This window comes from Phoca vitulina, unplaced genomic scaffold (assembly GCF_004348235.1).
Source record: "Phoca vitulina isolate PV1807 unplaced genomic scaffold, GSC_HSeal_1.0 scaffold21, whole genome shotgun sequence".
In the NCBI taxonomy this organism is placed as follows: domain Eukaryota; kingdom Metazoa; phylum Chordata; class Mammalia; order Carnivora; family Phocidae; genus Phoca; species Phoca vitulina.
Window position 1 is genome coordinate 4,015,193 of NW_022589724.1, and position 17,523 is coordinate 4,032,715.

General features: G+C 40.9%; 1 protein-coding gene across 1 annotated transcript; it reads right to left on the bottom strand.

Moving 5' to 3' along the window:
- Positions 1–7,869: 7,869 nt before the first annotated feature.
- Positions 7,870–13,159, bottom strand: LOC116641398 (acyl-coenzyme A amino acid N-acyltransferase 2-like). The gene is made up of 3 exons (XM_032419082.1): positions 11,747–13,159; positions 11,285–11,487; positions 7,870–8,463 (listed from the first exon to the last, which is right to left on the bottom strand). Exons 1-3 carry the CDS (start codon positions 12,207–12,209, stop codon positions 7,870–7,872), a joined length of 1,260 nt encoding a protein of 419 aa, XP_032274973.1. The 5' UTR covers positions 12,210–13,159.
- Between the last annotated feature and the right edge of the window lie 4,364 nt (positions 13,160–17,523).

Below are 17,523 nucleotides of genomic sequence, written 5' to 3' on the forward strand. Positions count from 1 at the left end.
GGACTACCTATGCTGTGATAGTTAATTTTATGTGCCAACTTGACTGAACTACAGTGCCCAGACATTTGGTCAAACATTATTCTGGATATGTCTATGAGGGAGTTTTTGGATGACATGAACATTTGAATCAGTAGACTAAGAAGATTGCCCTCCCTAGGGTGGGTGGCCCTCATCAAATCAACTGAAAGCTGAATGGAACCAAAAGGCTAATTTTCGGGTGCCTGGGTGGCTCAGTTGGTTAAGTGACTGCCTTCGGCTCAGGTCATGATCCTGGAGTCCCGGGATCGAGTCCCGCATCGGGCTCCCTGCTCGGCAGGGAGTCTGCTTCTCCCTCTGACCTTCCCCCCTCTCATGTGCTCTCTCTCTCTCACTCTCTCAAATAAATGAATAAATAAAATCTTTAAAAAAGAAAAAAAGGCTAATCTTCCCTCAAGTGAGAGGGAACTCCTCTCACCTGACTTTGTGAACTAAGACATTGGTCTTTGCCCGACTTTAGATTCATATTGAAACATCAGTTCTTCTTGGATCTCAAGCCTGTTAGCTTTCAGACTAGAACTTACACTATTATTGGCTCTTGTGGTGCTCAAGCCTTTCAGACTCAGGTTAGAATTACACCATCAGCTCTCTTGAGTTTCCAGTTTGCTGATTGCAGATCTTAGGCCTTCTCAGCCTCCATAATTGCATGAGCCAATTCCTCATAATAAATTTCTTTATATGCATTATGTTGGTTCTGTTTCTCTAATACAGATTTTGGTCCTGAGAACATTCTAAAGAAACATAATTTTAAGGATGAGTTTTCTGCATGGGTTTTGGGGTTTCTGGAATTGGCTCTTTATTCTGATTAGATTCAAAGATGCTAATGACTCTATTTCAAGTAGTAAAGAGAACACTAATAGTCCGTGGCATAATCTGGCAATAGGGATATGCAAAACATCACTATGGAATACTCGTAATCAACCCACTAATAAGAAGCAAGGGACTGAGCGGCATTGTATATGATACTTCTGAACATTTTTGGCAAACTAATGAATATAACAAGAGTGGCTAGCTGTTCCTGATGTCACTGGACAAAGTAGGGGGAAAATGTTGAACTTAGGGATTTAAATTCCCAATGTATGTGCCCCATAAATGATCTGAAAGCTTCTGTGTGCTCCCTGAAGAAGATCCTCATCTTCTGTAGCCATAGGGCTGAGACTGTTAAAAATCAAACCCAGAATCTTATCTGGTAACTAGCTGAATCACAATGCAAGTCAAACTCCCAGCCTCATAGTTTTCTACTATTAAAGTGAGGGCATTAATGGGGAAAGTATGCCATAAAGATTGTGAGGATTCAATTAAATGACTCATGAAAAGTTTTTAGCATCATTTCTACACAGTAAACATTCAATAAGCATTTTTGTGTCTGTGTTTCTGCAAAATAGAATAGGTGGCTTACTTTCAGCCCATTTCCACTCAGGAGGTGACTCTACTTACTACAGGAGGTTCCTTCTTTCCACTATCCCATCACCACAAACGAAATATAATACAATCACTTCTAGCAACAATACATGATCCTCAGGTAATGCATATTATGTGAGTTTATGAAACTTTAAAAGTCTAAGAAATGTCTCATGAAATTCCAGATGGATATTAATTTTTTTCACTCTTTTTTTATTGTTACGTTAATCACCATACATTACATCATTAGTTTTTGATGTAGGATTCCATGACTCATTGTTTGCGTATAACACCCAGTGCTCCATGCAGAACGTGCCCTCCTTAATACCCATCACCAGGCTAACCCATCCCCCCACCCCCCTCCCCTCTAGAACCCTCAGTTTGTTTTTCAGAGTCCATCGTCTCTCATGGTTCTTCTCCCCCTCCGATTTCCCCCCCCTTCATTCTTCCCCTCCTGCTATCTTCTTATTCTTTTTTTTTTTAAACATATAATGTATTTTTGTTTCAGAGGTACAGGTCTGTGATTCAACAGTCTTACACAATTCACAGCGCTCACCATAGCACATACCCTCCCCAATGTCTATCACCCAGGCACCCCATCCCTCCCACCCCCCACCACTCCAGCAACCCTCAGTTTGTTTCCTGAGATTAAGAATTCCCCATATCAGTGAGGTCATATGACACATGTCTTTCTCTGATTGACTTATTTCGCTCAGCATAATACCCTCCAGTTCCATCCACGTTGTTGCAAATGGCAAGATTTCATTCCTTTTGATGGCTGCATAATATTCCATTGTATATATACCACATCTTCTTTATCCATTCATCTTGCCCACCTTTCTTTTAAAAAATTAGGTTGTGCAATTTGTCCTTCTACACTGCCTCAGGCCAAATCCAAAAGAGGGTGGGCTGCTGTGATGAGGGAAGTGCCTGTGATCATGATAGTCTTCAGTAGCAAAGAACAGAAATTCCCAATGTAAATGGCTTCAACAAATAAGGAAATTTATTTAATCCAGTAACAAGAAATCCAAAGGTTGAGCATCCATGAAAACAACATAATTAGAGCCTCGGTTCCATTTCTCTGCAACTCATTTGGCTCAGACCTTGTGTGTTGGTTTTGTCCTCAGACTGGCCTCAGTGTATCGTCAGCATTAAGATAAAACAGCATCCAAAGGAAGAGTCACCTTTCTTTGCTTTTTTTTCTTTTTTTAAGATTTTATTTATTTGACAGAGAGAGACACAGTGAGAGAGGGAACACAAGCAGGGGGAGTGGGAGAGGGAGAAGCAGGCTTCCCGCCGAGCAGGGAGCTTGATGTGGAGCTTGATCCCAGCACCCAGGGATTATGACCTGAGCTGAAGGCAGGCACTTAACGACTGAGCCACCCAGGTGCCCCGCATTTCTTTGCTTTTTTAAGATAAGGAAGACTTCCCGCAAATTCCCAGAATGTCTCTTTCAGACAATCTTCATTTTCTTCAGATGTCTCTGACATCCTATTGACAAGAATTATGTCTCGTGTTGGTGTCTACACTACTTACTGGATGAAGGAAAAAAACCACCATGATTGGTCTACACCACTTAGCACTCACCTATGGGGGCTGGAGTAAGTCTAGAACCACTGAAGCACAAGGACACATTTGGGTACTATTAGAAGGGAGGAATTTTAGGCTACCAAGAGTACATGCCACAGAGTTTTGAAACCAATATAACTTTCTACCAGAAGCAACAGTAATCTGTGAAGAGCACATAAAAAGGATGAGACAAGAATGTTCAGTCATGGTGTAATAAAGAGTGGCAAGCCTTAGGAATAAAGAAATCCAGAGATTGAGGCACTGCCAGATCCTGTATTGCAAATTATACATATTCAAAGGCACATAAATCTTTGCCTTTGAGGTAGACTGTCTAACCACCCTAGAAAGGGAATACTATAGAGTGAAAGTACTGGGACTCCTAATTACACATAAATAGGAAGATACGTTGTATCCTACGTATTTATTTAAACCAGAGGGACAGCTGCAGTGTGCCAAAGGACACAAGGAAGGAGAGCATAGCTCAGAGAATCAGAATGCCTGGACAGGTCAATTCAAGAGTAATCTTGGTCCACACGTTCAAGAAAACATTTGGAATGCATGGGGAACCAGAAGAGCCCCTCCCCCCACTCACAATTTTCATTTGTTATGAAAACAGTAGAGGGAATAGGAAACACACGTGGGGCAAACTGTGCTGATTGGCAACTCAGTAGCCCTTGCCAATAATGAATTTCATTTTTGTTCACCATCTGCCAAGTGGACACGTTCTTCAGCGATGCTGGGCCCATAACATTAAGCCTTGATTGTCTAAGCTGTCGTGGTGATCTCCCTTCCCTTGCTTGCGATTGCTTTAGGCATACACATGTGACCCAGTTTTGGCCACTGAGACATGCGGAAATCTAAGAGATCTTCTTCATGTGATACCAGGTCTGGTGGTCAACATCTTAGAACAATAGGGGGGCTAGCCTAAGAGAATAAGTTAACCTGTTAAGGATGGCAGAGCAGAAAGATAGAAGGAATTCAGTTCATCATGACATTGCTGAACTGGTGAGTAAACCAAAGCCATCCTTCCTTTGGATTTCTTTATATAAGAGACAATAATTAGCCCATTGTGTAAACCACTTTTAGTCAGATTTTTCTAACCAAATAACAGGGGGAAACTAAATAATGGAGATGGAAGCTGAGATCCTAGAAAGCCTTGATAGAAGACCATAAAGAAGATAGGTTTCATTTTGCTGAAATCAGAGCCCTAAAAAGTAATATCCATGTGGTGCTGGGATAAGTGGGTTTTCTTAATCCCAATGGCTTATACTGATTTTTAAATACAATGACAGTAACCTGCACAGAATGTGGGTGTGTTCATGAAGGCCACAGGTGAAAGCAGGAATAAGAAAGGATGATCTAATGATCTATCTGTAAAATGAGAACAGGATATGTACAACATGGTGACTATAGTTACTAATGTTGTACTATATACCTGAAATTTGCTAAGAGAATAGATGCTCTCACCACACAGACACACACACACACACACACACACACAGAGATTGATAACTATGCGAGGTGATGGATGTGTTAACTAACCTAATCGTGTAATAATTTCATAATATATATGTATATCAAATCATCAACTGTACACCTTAAAATTTATAGTGTTATTTGTCAATCATATCTCAATAAAGCTGAGAGGAAAAATGAGAACAGGCTTTAAGGGAAAATTAAAAATAATGATCAACAAAATAATACCCAAGAGATGAGCTAAACAGCAAATTGGACACAGCTGAAACACAAATTAGTGAGATGAAAATTCAACTGTGAAGTTCTCCAAGAATACAGGGAGCTGGGGATGGCAGGGAGAGGTACAAAAAAAGTATGAAAGAAATTTAATATTCATGGAGGGTACATTCAGAAACTCCAAAATTCTCTTAAGTGGAGTTCCAGAAGGTGAGAGTAGAAAAAATGTAAAGGTTAAAGTGATCATAAAATTAATAGAAGCAAATATCTAAAACAGGGCGCCTGGGTGGCTCAGTTGGTTAAGCTTCTGCCTTCAGCTCAGGTCATGATCCCAGGGTCCTGGGATTGAGTTCCACATAGGGCTCCCTGCTCAGTGGGGAGCCTGCTTCTCCTTCTACCTTTCCTCCCTGCTCGTGATCTCTCTCTCTCTCAAATAAATAAATGAAATCTTTAAAAAAATAAATAAATAAAGCTGAAAACAGCCGTCTTGAGTTTGGAATGGCACATACAGGACCAAGCAAAATTAATTAACATAGTAATGATAAACCCACCCCTACTCATTTCTTGAAGAATTTTCAGAACACTAAGAACAAAGAGAAAATTGTAAAAAGCTTGCAGATACAGAGTAAAAGAAAAATAAAATAGAATTGGGAAAATCTGAACTAAAGGAGAAAAAAGATCCCACAAAGTAAGAAGACTCAGACTTCTCACTAACAACAATGGATGCCAAAATAAAAAGATCAAAGTCTGTTAACATCAAATTCTACAAGTATAAAATTCATTATTGCAAAGTGAGCAAAATAGAGACATTTTTAAATTTGCTAAGATTCAGGTGAATAGGAATCTTTTAAGATAATTACTTGAGTTTATCCTTTAGGAAATGGCCAAGTGGAAGATAAAGCCAAGAATTTAAAAGACGGGCTGTAAAAGCAGGAAAGACACATTGAAGCATAGTTATGTTAAATATGTATTTATTGTGAAACCCATCAGTAATCTGAAATTAATGGGGCTGCCATGGAGAAAAAGATTTAGTATATGCCAAAGTTCTTGCCTTTGGGGGAAGAAAGGTAAATATATTGATTGTATCTTTTATTTTTTAGCTTTTTATATGAAAAATTACAGCCACACATAAAAAAATATTATAACAAACTTCACTATAGCCATAATCTAGAAGTAATAATTATTCACATTTTGCCATATTCCTGCAGTATTTTAAAACAATTCCCAGATATCTCAACCCTCCACCTTTAAATATATCAGTATGCATCTTTATCTAAAAGTGACTTTTTACATAACCACAATACCGTTATAACACCTAACACGATAATAACAATTTCACAGTATCATTTAGTAGCCATTCCATATTCAGATTTTTCTAATTGTCCCCAAAATATCTTTTTACAGTTATTTTGTTCAAACGAAGCCCACAAATAGCATTTGGTTGATATGTCTCTTAAGTCTCTTAATGTTTGATAGTCCCACAGCTCACTCCAACTCAAAAAAAGTGGGGGGGGGGGGATTCCCACAAAGAAAAAAAATCCCAAATTTTTTCATGCAACCAGCTTCTGAAAAAACCAGGTCAGTTGCTAATTAACTTATGGCGAGACCAAGTTATACGATGACCCACAACCTGGATTTGTCTGTCTCTTTATAGGATTGTTTAACTGGTCTCTAGCCACTGTATCAATAAGAAGTTTGATCTAAAAGTTTGACGAGGTGCAAGTTTAATCGCGTTGTTAGAAGTAATCTAAGTAGTGCTAGGCACTCCACATTACATCTCATCATGAAGCACATTATGTAAAAATGACTATTTTAAGAGATGCTAAGTTTGATCAGTGGGTTCAGGTGGTAACAATCTCATCCTCCACTGCAAAGTTCCTCACGCCTTCCCCTTATGATCAATAAGTATCTACAGTCTGATACCTTGTGCTTTGGTAGAGTTACTCTTGGATTTAAAGGGTGGGGGGAGTAAATCAGAAACTATCTAGAAATTAACAAAATGAGAACGAACACTGCCAGAAAAATAAACACAAAAATGGAAGAAGGAATGAATTTATTTTAAAACAACAGAAATCAAGGAATCAGGAGGAAAAGACTTGACCAAAAAAACAAACCAAAAACTGTTCTTGGAAAAGATCAATAAAAATAGAAAAATATTTGGTAAGTCAGACTGAGAGGAAAAAAGAGAAAGCATGCAAATAAATAATAGGGGATATGTGCAAAATTATAAGTGAAAAAATTGTTCTAGAAAATATGGGTGAAATTCTGAGAAAATAGGAATGACCAGGTTGGCTCCAAAAGAAATTTTAAAACCCGTATTAGTCAATATGAATAAATCATCTAGTAAAATTAGATGCAAAAGCAACATGAGTCCATTAATGAATGTAATTCACCACATTAACAGATTGAAGGAAGAAAGCATTATGAACAACAACAAAAAAAAAAACACACAAAAAAGAACAAAAAGAACCCCAAAAAACAAAAAAACAAAAAAAGCATTATGAAAATAATTATAGCCAATTCTGATACACTGATCGCTGCATACCTGGACTGTTGTAATTGCTTTAACTATATTAACTAACTTCAATAACTAATTTCAATAAATGCTATAAAGGCATGTGATTAAATTCAATCCCATTCCTGATTAAATTATAAAAAGAAATATATTTTAGGGATAAAAAGAAACATCACTATTCTGAGAAAAAAATAAAGCATCTATCGGAAATCTATAATGAGCGTTACATTTGTTGGTGGCCTTAGAACTTTTCATATCAAATGTCAGAAACTCAGTTTTAAACAGAAGTTACTTGTTTTTCCACAAGTAACTTGGAAGTTCCAGAGAATTCATCTAGATTGGCAATACCTGGGTCCAAGGGATCCCTACCTGGGAAACAAAAGATTATTCAATTTGCAAGGGTATCACAATTTTGAGATAGCAATGTACCCTGGTGCATATAAACTAAGATTCAGTTTACAAAAAATTCAAATCACATACAAATTTGTCAGATATTGAACCTGTGCCCTTGGCCCTTGATTTTTGCCCTATCTCCTTCCAACTGATTCAAGATAACTGGGAATCTAGAGAAGTCAGAAGAACCCCCTCTTCCCATCATATCTTTGCCTTATTCTCATTTTTTGTCTCCCCACTTCATCATCACACTGAGCCCTGGCTCAGAGTTTCCTACTGGTTTGAATAAGGTGTTGCCTGAAGAATTTCAGCATCTCTCCCCAGGAGTGCTCCTGGGCTGCAGCGTGGGCAATGCGGTCCCCTCCCCAGAGCAGGAGACAAACAGAGTTCTTGGTTGGGGAGGCATAGCACAGGGGTGTATAGGGCGGCTCTATGAGATGGCCCGCCCCAGGGTACGCCAGCATCCTTCCATTGTTTCTCCCGTGGCTCCAGAGCTGGTGCAGGGCCTGCTCAGCATGCTCCTTGCTATTCAAGCATTCATCATTCTCTCCCACCACGAAGAGGATGGGACCCTGGGCCTTTTCAATAGGAAGCACGCTCTGCTGATTCAGTTCATCCCGGGCGTCCCCCCTGTAGTGGCGGAGTCGCACAGACCCTGAGATGTCATACTGCATGCGCTCCATAAACGAGGGGATGGGTGTTATAACCAGATCTCTGTACCTGAGCGGAAATTCGTAGATGGCATTGGGCCCATTAATGCAGATGGTGGCTACCACCTGCTTCAGGAAGCAGGCCATGGCCAGTCCGATCTCTGCACCTTTGCTCACAGACATCACTCCGATTCCTGGCATTTGGACCTGCAGCACAAAATAAAGGGAGCCCATCAGATGCCACACTCGAAGGAGCTGCCCTGCAGGCCAGCAAGCTAGTGTCATGGGAACGGTCAGACAATATGGGATGGGCGTCCTAGCGCTGGGGTTTACCAGCTTCTGTGACTGAAAACATTACCTCCTTGCCTTCTGGAAGCCTTACTGTCTTATGGGAGTGATAATACTCCCTACCCTGCAGGATTGTTAGAAGGATTTAGTGAAACAATAGAAATAAAAACTCTTCATCAAAGGCAGAGTTCCATAAAAGCAAAAAGAGTTTAAATGCACAAGCAACATTCAACATCACCTGTAGAAGCAGGTGAACTTAGGAATCAAATTCTTCTTTCCAGCTAGGAAAAGAGGTTTCCCGGGTTCTTTTGAATATTATGTAGGTGTTATTCATGTTTAAATAGCAGTTTACAGCTGCACAGGTTTTGCACATCCATTAATCCAAGAGCTAATCATGAAAGCATTGGGAGGGTAAAGATAAAAGACTCGGATTTTAGAAACAATTGAATTCCAGAGCCCCGTCTAATAGGAAAAGTAGTAGGTCGTAGGAAGGGTCCTTAATTCTGTGGAAGGCTGAGGGAGCAGAGGGAAGGAAGAAGTTTGGAAGATGAGTAGGGAAAGGAAGGGCATTTTGGACAGAGAGAAGCAAATACATAGCAACCTGATATGTTTACTTTGCTTACAGTTGTATGCCCAGCACCTGTCATCAGATCACCTAAAAAAAAAAGTTGTTTTTTTTTTAATTAGAGCTTTCTGAGATCCAGTTTTCAAGTTTCTACTTCAATAGGTCTGAGTGGGCCCAAGAAACTCATACTAGTGCACAGCCCCCAGGAAATCCCGTGTGCTTCTACGTTTGGGAACCATCCATAAGAAGAACGGACTTGGGAGCGAGGGAGGAGACTATCATCACTGGAGAGGGGAAACTACACAATGGCTATACCACAAAGGGGCAGTGATGAGGGAGCAAACTAAAACAGTGGCAGGGAGCGTGAAGAAGGTGTGACGTATTGAGAAAGATTGGGGAATAGACCCTAAAGCACTTTGGGACTGGTTGAGGATGTAGGGAAGGGAGAGAGGGGAAAAACAGATGGGCAAGGATGACAAGGTGGATTTATCGAGAGTTTATGGTATGCTGGGTCCTCAGCTAAGTGCTTTACACATAAGTGTCTCAGCTTGTCCTTCCAATAAGAACCCAGAGATTCAGGAAGTCTACAAGTCTTGCTTAAGGTTACAACAGTATCCAGGGGCCGAGGTGGGAATTGACTCTCTTCTGATGATACCGAATCTAAACTGAATTTTGCCAATTGCACTTCCTCCTCAGATAGTGTCACAAATAGGGGCATTTGAAATGAAAAAAAAAAAATTTTTTTTAACTTGAAAACATTTTATCTGGGATTTAATCCCTTCCAAACAATCCTTTAAAAGAGAGCCAAATATGCTTAGAAAATTCACACATATATTTGATGCCGATGATAGCAGTAACACTGAAGATGAAGATACTGATAATACTCTGATAGGAGACAGGGCCTCATGCCTCCTAGAGAAGAGTCAAGGCTCTCCAGAGAGAGAATGATCCAAGTCACGGAATCAGGATAACCTAATGGTTTGCAGCAAAGACATTGCCACAAGGGCTGTCTAGTTCTGACACATGATTTAATCTGAGTGTGCCTTCTCATCTGAAAAATGAGGATGTCCACAGTACTCACATCACAAAGTAACTGTGAGTGTTAAATAAGAGTGCTTTTAGAGTATTTAGCGGAGAGTCAAACAGAGTCGTTTAATAAATGTTGGCCGGTATGATTGTTTTACCATGACAGGTTGAGCCATAAAACATAGCTGATATTTGAACGTTTTCAAACTGGAAAACCAGAATTATTATGTTTCAACTTAACAGAATGTCAACCCAGACACCTGACCATGTGATATTTATTCCTATGTGTCTGTTTTTAGTCACTAACACAAACATCAGTACTTCGAGACCTCTTCAAGAGGTCTAGATTATAATTCATTTAATAGTTAATTCCTAGAAAAAAAGCTGGATTAAGAGATGTACTAGTTCAGTCCTTCTCAAACGTGAATGTGCATCCAAATCACCTGGGGATCTTGTTAAAAGTCTGCATTCAAATAGCTCTCTGGTCATACCAAGGCCTCTGGACAGTGGACCACATTTTCAATGGTACAACAATACTTGACAGAGTACTAAAATGATCCTTCCTTTCTAGATTCCTTTCCCGGCTTGGGGCCTTGGATACTTACTTAGGGCTTAGTTCTGCCCCGAGATCTGATACTAACTGAAGAGCTAATTCAGCTAATCTGATGGTGCAGCCACCTCCATTCTGCTGATAATTCTGCTCTGATCCTGTGGCCCAGCTCTAAAACTGAACTTCTGCGTGTTCTCAGTCTCAGGAGCATTACCCCATGCAGAGACAATCACTGAAGTTTGAAACCACGTCAAGCCAGAGAATTCATCATTTGAGATCAGTGGCTGATAAAAATAGAAGAGCCACTGTTGAATAAGTCACATGCACTTCAAACGTAAGGAGTCTTGGCTTTTTTTTTTCCCCGCTGAAAATAACCATAATCTATCCACCATTTATTGTCTTTTGTGCCAGGAAGCTGATCGGCAACCCAACAATCCTACAAGGTCGACATTATCATCCCCATTTTAAGGGTAAACTGTGCTATGCCCAAGTCTAAACAGATTGATAAAATAGGCAAAACAGCCATTTCTGAATTTTTTTTTTTTTTTTTTTTTTTTGCTATAATGTTGCAAGGTAGAATGAAAAGTATTCTAAATTACCTTGGGATGAGCTAGTAGCAAGTTAGCAGCTTCCTCAAAATATTCCAGGTCGATCTCCTGCAGTATATTGGGCAGATCTTCGTAGGCAAAGTAGGCCAAGGCCAGTGCTGCAAAGCCGTGCGCAGCCAAAAGACTGGCCCGAAACTCAATCAGACCCCCTGCACCCCCAAACAAATCAATGACTCCTGGGAAAGGACCTTCCCCTGAAAGCAACAAAAAGAAAAGAGAATGGGATCAGAAAGAGTGGAAAGAGGGTCAAGTGGCTAAGAAGGGAAGTACAAGGTGAACAAACTGAATTCCACCTTCACACATACACATACACACACACACACACACACACAAAATGGCATGTTGGTTTTAAACTATTGTGAGAAATACTAGTTCTCCAATAATGTGATGCCATTTGTTTTTGTTTTCATATTCATCAACAACATTTCCTATATCACCAACGATTAGTCTCACCTGGAGGCAGGAAAAGGGCTCCTCGCACCCGACCTTTTCGGATCTGAATACGCTCTACTCCAGGGGCTGAGAACCAGCGCTGGACCACCTGGCTGGCCAGGGGCTCACCTATGATGGAATCTTGGAAACAAACTGAGTCATATAGGTTCAGAGTGACCCAAAAGGGGCTGTTCATCACATCCTTCTTAAGCAGCCTCCCGAAACCCTTCTGGGGCTTCAGAGACCAGAAGAGGCCCATTGGGTGGACCCCCACATAGTCGCCTCCACATGCAGGAGCCTGCATTAGGTCCAGCTCACCAACCTCGTTCGCCTTGTAGAAGGCTTTGGACTGGTACACATTCCCCTTCTCATCCTTCAGAGACGCCGTTAGGGTCACCAACTGCATCGGGGACAGGCCTGTCACTTGGATATGCACTGGCTCATCTGCAAGGGCGCTTGCTGGGGTGGCTGTCAGCTGGAACATTGGCAACTCACAAAGGGACCAAGTGGTATTCCCTGCCCTGGAGGGTAAGAGGAGACTTTGAGCTGGAGACCGAAATCCCAGGAGAAAGATCGAGACAAGGCTTGCGTTAGGTCTGGCCAAGCTCTACTTCTAGAGACCTCACGCAAAATATATAGAACATTCAGAGGAGGGAAAAGAAGACGTGCAAGAGGACTCATTATTCTCATTTTACATATGAGGAAACGGGTTGAATGACATGCTCAAAACCTCATAAATAATTAACAGTAAAACTGGAAATTCAAGCTAAGGCTGATACCCGCTGCCTCCTCTCTTATCCATTATAACACTGTAGTAAACCCTCATTTTATGGTTTGGGGTAAATTGAGCTTTAATTCCTCAGTTGAGATAATACCCGTGTGACCTACTTCACAGGGTGTTTGTTAGGATCTAAGGAGGTAATGCATGGAAAAGCCCTTACAGGAAGGATCAGTGCTACTTTTCAAGCCACATACCTACCTGGTAGAGTTACATAAACAAGAAATATACTATGGTGTTGTATATTTTTTGTTTTAGTCTCTAAATAAGACCAACTTGCAGCTTTTTTTTTGTGTTCCCATTATTTATTCCTTTTAAGGGAAAATAAACCTCCATGATCTTGTCTCTGCTTTTATGCCTTTCTGATGGACTAATAAACATCAAAATGTCGTTTGTGGTAAAGAGACTGTAAAAGACATTGGGTCAGCTATTTCGTACTCTGCTCCATTAATGAGCAAAATTTGGGGTATTTCCTCCTTCTTTACATCCTTTCTCCTTTCCTTTCTTCTCTCTCTCCTCACTTTTCTCCTTTCTTCCATACCTCATACTCAACAAAAAAAAAGTTGAACCTATTTACCGATAACAGATGCAGAGTAAAATAAGAATAAAATAGAATTGGGAAAGTATGAACCAAAATCAGGCATAGGTCAAAGAAAACCTAGAGCATGAAAAGTAAAGCTTTTTGCGGGCTGTAAGTTTGGCACCGAATTAGTGAGAGCCAAAGGAGAAAAGGTAACTTGGTCAGTTCCATTGTTCTAATTATTATCATAGAAAAAGTTACCAGGTCCTCAAGGGAAAGGAAAAAGAGAGGTCTTTCCAATGTTTAGCTCTATAAGAAATTTCTTATATGAAACTTTGACATAGGTATGCGCCAATTTTTTGACGAAATCTTGATACAAATTGTAATGATAGAAAAGCCTCCTAAAGCCCAGGGATGGAGACTCAGCAGCTATGTTGAACCATGTGACCTCAACCTGGGGCCACTGCGCATTGGATCAGGGCTGAATACCTGATTCAAGATGTGCCAGGGATGTTTTCCCCTTGCCTATTTAGAATGGGGACCCAGAGATCACCAGTCACTCTGATTTGTCAGAAATTCCCCATAATGGTCACTCTTACTCTATGTGTACATTTTTGCTATTTCCACCAAAGTGTATGCCAGAGATTAGATGAGAGTGACATTCCTATAAGAAGCAGTTCTCTCAAGAAAATGATATGGATTTCACAAAAAAGGAACCATGAAACAAATAAACGAGAGAGAGAAAGACCACTTGTCAGGCCAACAGTGTGTGCTTGTGAATGCTGTCTCAGGTTTCCCTACCAAAGACAAAGAAGGGACCAGATGATCAGTAACCCCAGAGTCACTGACCCTTGCAATATGGGCTAAATAAAGTCAGTGTCTTTCACACCTTGTATCTTGTGATGGGTGTACCTTTGTGAGGATTTTGTAAGGATCCAAGGCGAAGTTTGACAGATTGCCTTCCCAGAAGTTGGCTGTGAATCTAACAGACCTCAGACTTATCAAGCCTCTGTGCCATCATTCCCTTATATTCAAGAAACAAGAAGAGCCAGAATTAAAATACACACATACACAACACACATGTGAAAGAAGACTTGGTACCTATACACCTGGGGTTCTGAGGAACCTTGAGGTTTTGTGAAATGTTACTAGGGGTTTCCACTAGAGTTCTTAATTGAGAAAAAAAGGAACTGTTTTTGAACTTCAAATGTCATGTGATTATAGTGCACATAATGATGGATAGTGATTGAGTGGTCCTATTAGTGATTTCTTTACAAGTTTTTCATCCCATGAGGGCAGTGTGAAAAAGGATCATGTTCATTTTCGGTTTTGGATCCAAGAGAGAGGAGGCCGTTGACGGTTAGTGAGGACTCTATTGCACGGGGAGGAGGATGGTAGGCCGATGATGTTTGCTTCTCCTTCCTCAATCACGTACTCCAAACTCCCTTTCCACTTTGTGAAATGAGTTAAGGTAGTAAACAAACCCTACTGCTGTAAGGGAAAATTGGAGGGAAATTTGCATTCCGAAAAATGAATTCTTACACACTGCAACTCTTCTCTGAGCTCTGACACTTTGCTGTTATTTGTAAGCATTGCCGAGTGTGGACCGAGTAAGAAAGGCATTGTAAAGTAGGGGCAGGATCAGAAGAGCATTGTAATAAGGAATCGTTTTTTTCAAGAATTTTTCTCAGGGCACCTAGGTGGTTCAGTCGGTTAAGCGTCTGCCTTCGGCTCAGGTCATGATCCCAGGGTCCTGGGATCCAGCCCCACATCGGGCTCCCGGCTCAGTGCGGAGCCGGTTTCTCCCTCTGCCTGCCTCTTGAAAATAAATAAAATTTTAAAAAATCTTTGAAAAAAAAAGAATTTTCCTCCCTTTGTTATTTATTATGCCACTCTTTTATATTTTAGTAAGCATTTGCCTTTTATAAACATGTCTGATGGTCCAACAGGCTGATTTTTGAAGATAAATTTAAAGTGGAGGAAGAGGATTAAAGGACCAGACACATGTCTCATGAGATCAGAAATGGAGAATTACCATCTTCTGAGTCATTTCACAAGAGTCGACATGCCAAAAAGTCTGTCTTTACAATGAAGATGGGATTTACACTAGCTGGTAATATAAGTTGTCCTGTCCCATGTGCATTGTCTTTAACAAATAATTTTAAAATGCAGCGATGGCTCCAGGAAAACTGAAAGGGCAATCATATACCACAATCATTTGACAAGTAAAGGGCCTGGTTCTTTTAAATGGCTACTGGAATTCTACTCTCCCCTTGGTTCCCTTTTTTCTCTAACAGCGAACATTTATTGGGCACTTACTAAAAGCTAGCCGCGCGTGATATTAATTCCCATAATAAAGCCTTTCCAATTTCCAAGGTCCTTTTGTGGTCATTATAAGTTAGGAGATCGAACTCAGCAAGTGACTTAGCCAAGTTTGCCTGTGTTAACGGTGCAACAAGAATTTTAACCCAGGCCATCTGACCCTTCTTTTAAATCTTATTTATTTTCCCCAAATGACAGTAGAAATGTGAATGTGCATTTTGTTTCCTGGCCTCTCCCACCCTTGTTTCTTTTTTACTACTTTCTTGTCTTTGGTTTCATCTTTTCCTTTCCCTGACTCTGAAGCTTTTAGTGACAGATACGGCCTGATGCACAGTATGGCAGGACTGATGATGGAAGAGTAGGGTTGAATTTTAGTCCACAAACCCACATGTGCACAAAATGCGATGTTTTCCTATTATTCGAGATTCAACGTAATTTCTCTTTTGGATCCTTGTTCTTCCAGGTGGCAGATGTACTCACAGAATTTAAAGCACCTGCTTTTCCTTGCAGTCCAAGTAAGTCCCAGTGACTTGTATGGTGCTAAAAGACTTGGCCGGAACGCCCTGCTCCTACGTTTTTATGCCTTCTTCCAAACCCATTTTACAATGAATGCCAGGGGGTCCAAATTCAGATACCTGGAGGGGCCGAGCAGGTCATACCAGTTTGCAGATAAAGGTGAGAAGGAATGCAATATAAGACTGCAGTGAACTGAAGAAGATCTGCCCAATCTAAAGGCATTCAAATGTGTTCTCCTGAAAACAAAACACAAAACAGCACATACACACAAAAACCCCAAGGTGGGTACCAAACAAAACACACCTATTTGTGACTTTTGGAATTCACATCATCCTATTAGGCTTTTTTGTAACCCAAAGGCCAGGAAAGCATTTTTTTGTTTTTCCCTTTGTGTTGTGCCACCGTTTCCTGAGGCACTGAGGGGAACCGATCTCCCTCAGGTAGAAGGACAACAAGGTAAAATGGAAATACCAAAATACAGTGGTGGGAAGTGGGAGGTAAGGACTCGTACAATATTATTTCCAGTGGTGTATGGCAAGTTAGCCCTGCCCCTAATATCCAAAGCCCTCCAACTTTCTCCTTATTACCTCTCACCACACTTAATATTTGTGACTTTTTCCTGCTTTCCCTGTATTCTACTTCTATTGTCTTATTCTCGATTGGATCCCAACTAATCCACATACTGTGATAGGAATTAATACCTTTGTTAGTTAATAAGGCTTATTGCCTCTCAGAAGCAGTCCCTCACAGATTTTCTAGAATAAGTCGTAAGAAGCCTGAAAGCTTATCCTGTCCAACGCTGCATTGTCATCATCATCAATAAAGCACCTACTGTATACAGGGACACCCAGCTGAAGATGACTCTATCCTCTGGGCTCTCTGCCATGCCACTCGGAGCACTTAATATGTTGCTGAAACTTATCCTAGAGCCATTTATGCCGGGTTTTTGCTCTCCTGTGAATCTGTAAATTTCTTGAGGGCAGGATCCTGTCTGATTTGTCTTTGTCACATTCACTGCACATGGAGCCCTTCACTTCCTGGTATTCAACTGATTAATCAAAATGCTTATTGATTGGGGCGCCTGGGTGGCTTAGTCGTTAAGCGTCTGCCTTCGGCTCTGGTCATGATCCCAGGGTCCTGGGATCGAGCCCCACATCGGGCTCCCCGCTCGGCGGGAAGCCTGCTTCTCCCTCTCCCACTCCCCCTGCTTGTGTTCTCTCTCTCGCTCTTTCTCTCTGTCTGTCAAAAAATAAATAAAATCTTAAAAAAAAAAAATGTTTATTGATCGTGCTCCACTTCATTCCCATAAACTCTCATCCATTTACCTAATTCTTCTTCCCTGTTTACAGGCTTTTTCACTTCCCAGTCTAATCTCTGCAATATTGTCAGACAGATCTCAACACAAAAATAATTGAATCTCTCTCCTGCTTTAAACTTCCAATGGCTGAAGGGTGATGGGGGAAGTCTAAATCCTCTGGCCTAGCATTAAGACCCTTTGCAGGGGAATGGTTCCACCACAGCACCCTGGAGGGTTTCCCTGTGTCCAAAGGCAAAACTTGCACCACCAGGACCTAAATCTGGATGGGATGCCTTGCAATCGCAAGAACGTGGCAAGACAGGCAATCTTTCGAGGGGGCCTCACAAGATTGTTTTCTCACCTGT